General features: G+C 41.8%; 1 protein-coding gene across 1 annotated transcript; it reads right to left on the bottom strand.

The window, feature by feature from the left end:
* Positions 1–221: 221 nt before the first annotated feature.
* LOC125584488 (uncharacterized mitochondrial protein AtMg00310-like) lies at positions 222–932 on the bottom strand. Its single transcript, XM_048753013.1, has one exon. It carries the CDS (start codon positions 930–932, stop codon positions 222–224), a length of 711 nt encoding a protein of 236 aa, XP_048608970.1.
* Positions 933–1,293: the final 361 nt, after the last annotated feature.

The following is a 1,293-nucleotide window of genomic DNA, read 5'->3' as shown; positions in this document are numbered from 1 at the left end:
CTTGGGCAATGGTTATCACACCTTATATTACGCCTTACTAAGTTCGTCGTTACTGTCACATAACCGGTTAACAATTGCTATATAAGACGACATATTTTCTTAGGCGTCCTTAATTTCCAAGCAAAGACTTGGAGCTTAGTGATACTTGGCTCCAACACTTCTTTTTCTCCATCTGTCCTTAATAGATTCTGAGCCCCCCAATATCCAGATTTAACCGTGTATTAGCCATTTTTTGTGTAGCTCCACAAGAACGTGTCTCGCCGATGAGTTGTGCTTATGGCCAAACTCCTTATAAAGGGTACATCAATAGGATTGACATAATGTTCCAGCAACTCAACATCCCATTCCTTCGATTCCTGATTAATGAGATCAATGACCCTCATATTTGGATGCATAACTGGTGCTACAGCTGTAGCTTGCCTAGCATGTGTCATTGGAATCCATGGATCCTTCCACACTTTGACTTCATAACCAGAATCTATCTTCTGTCTTATCCCCAGTAACAAAAGCTTCCTTGCAGCAGAGATGCTAGTCCACACATAGGATGGACTGCTTATAGCGTTTACCCTCAGGGACGAGCTCAATCTATAGTATCTTCCCCTCAAGACTCGGACAACCAGCGAATCTGGATATTGTACTAGCCTCCATAATTGTTTTGCCAATAATGCCAGATTGAACTCATGGATCATACGAAATCGAATCCCACCCTCCTCTCTAGGTAAACAGACTTTTTCCCATTTCGCCCAGTGAATTCCTCTTTTTGGTGGATTCGAACTCCACCAAAATTGTGCAATGGCGCTGGCAAGGTTTTCACATATCTCCAATGGGAGCAGGAAAGTGGACATAACATATGTCGGGAGAGCAAGTAGAATGGATATGAACAACACTTCCTTTCCTCTTTTCGAGAGCCATCTACATGTCCATCCATTCATTCTATGCTTCAGTTTATCCTTGAGGAAAGCGAACAATTTGCATTTTGAGCCATTAATATCTTCTGGGATACCCAAATATAAATCTCCATATCTCCTTCATTATGTATTGCAAGTGCATCTTTATATTCTTGTCTAGTAATTGCATTAATCCGCTTACCAAAGAGTAAGGAGGATTTATCAAAGTTAATGCATTGGCCTGATGCTTTACCATATACCCTGGCTACTTTCATTACTTCTTCACATTCACGGGGCTCCGCGTTACAAAAGAAAAGGCTATCATCAGCAAAGAGAAGGTGGGATACCGATGGACACGCGCATGTGACACACATCCTCGTTATCTTCCCTTGGTTATCTGCATGAT

The sequence above is a fragment of the Brassica napus genome, chromosome A2 (assembly GCF_020379485.1).
Source record: "Brassica napus cultivar Da-Ae chromosome A2, Da-Ae, whole genome shotgun sequence".
NCBI classification, from domain to species: Eukaryota; Viridiplantae; Streptophyta; class Magnoliopsida; order Brassicales; family Brassicaceae; genus Brassica; species Brassica napus.
The sequence above is the reverse complement of the archived record's forward strand: the minus strand, read 5'-3'. Positions and strand labels throughout refer to the sequence as shown.

Coding starts and splice junctions, on each gene's coding strand:
- LOC125584488 (XM_048753013.1), bottom strand. CDS start 932: ATGAATGGATGGACATGTAGATGGCTCTCGAAAAGAGGAAAGGAAGTG.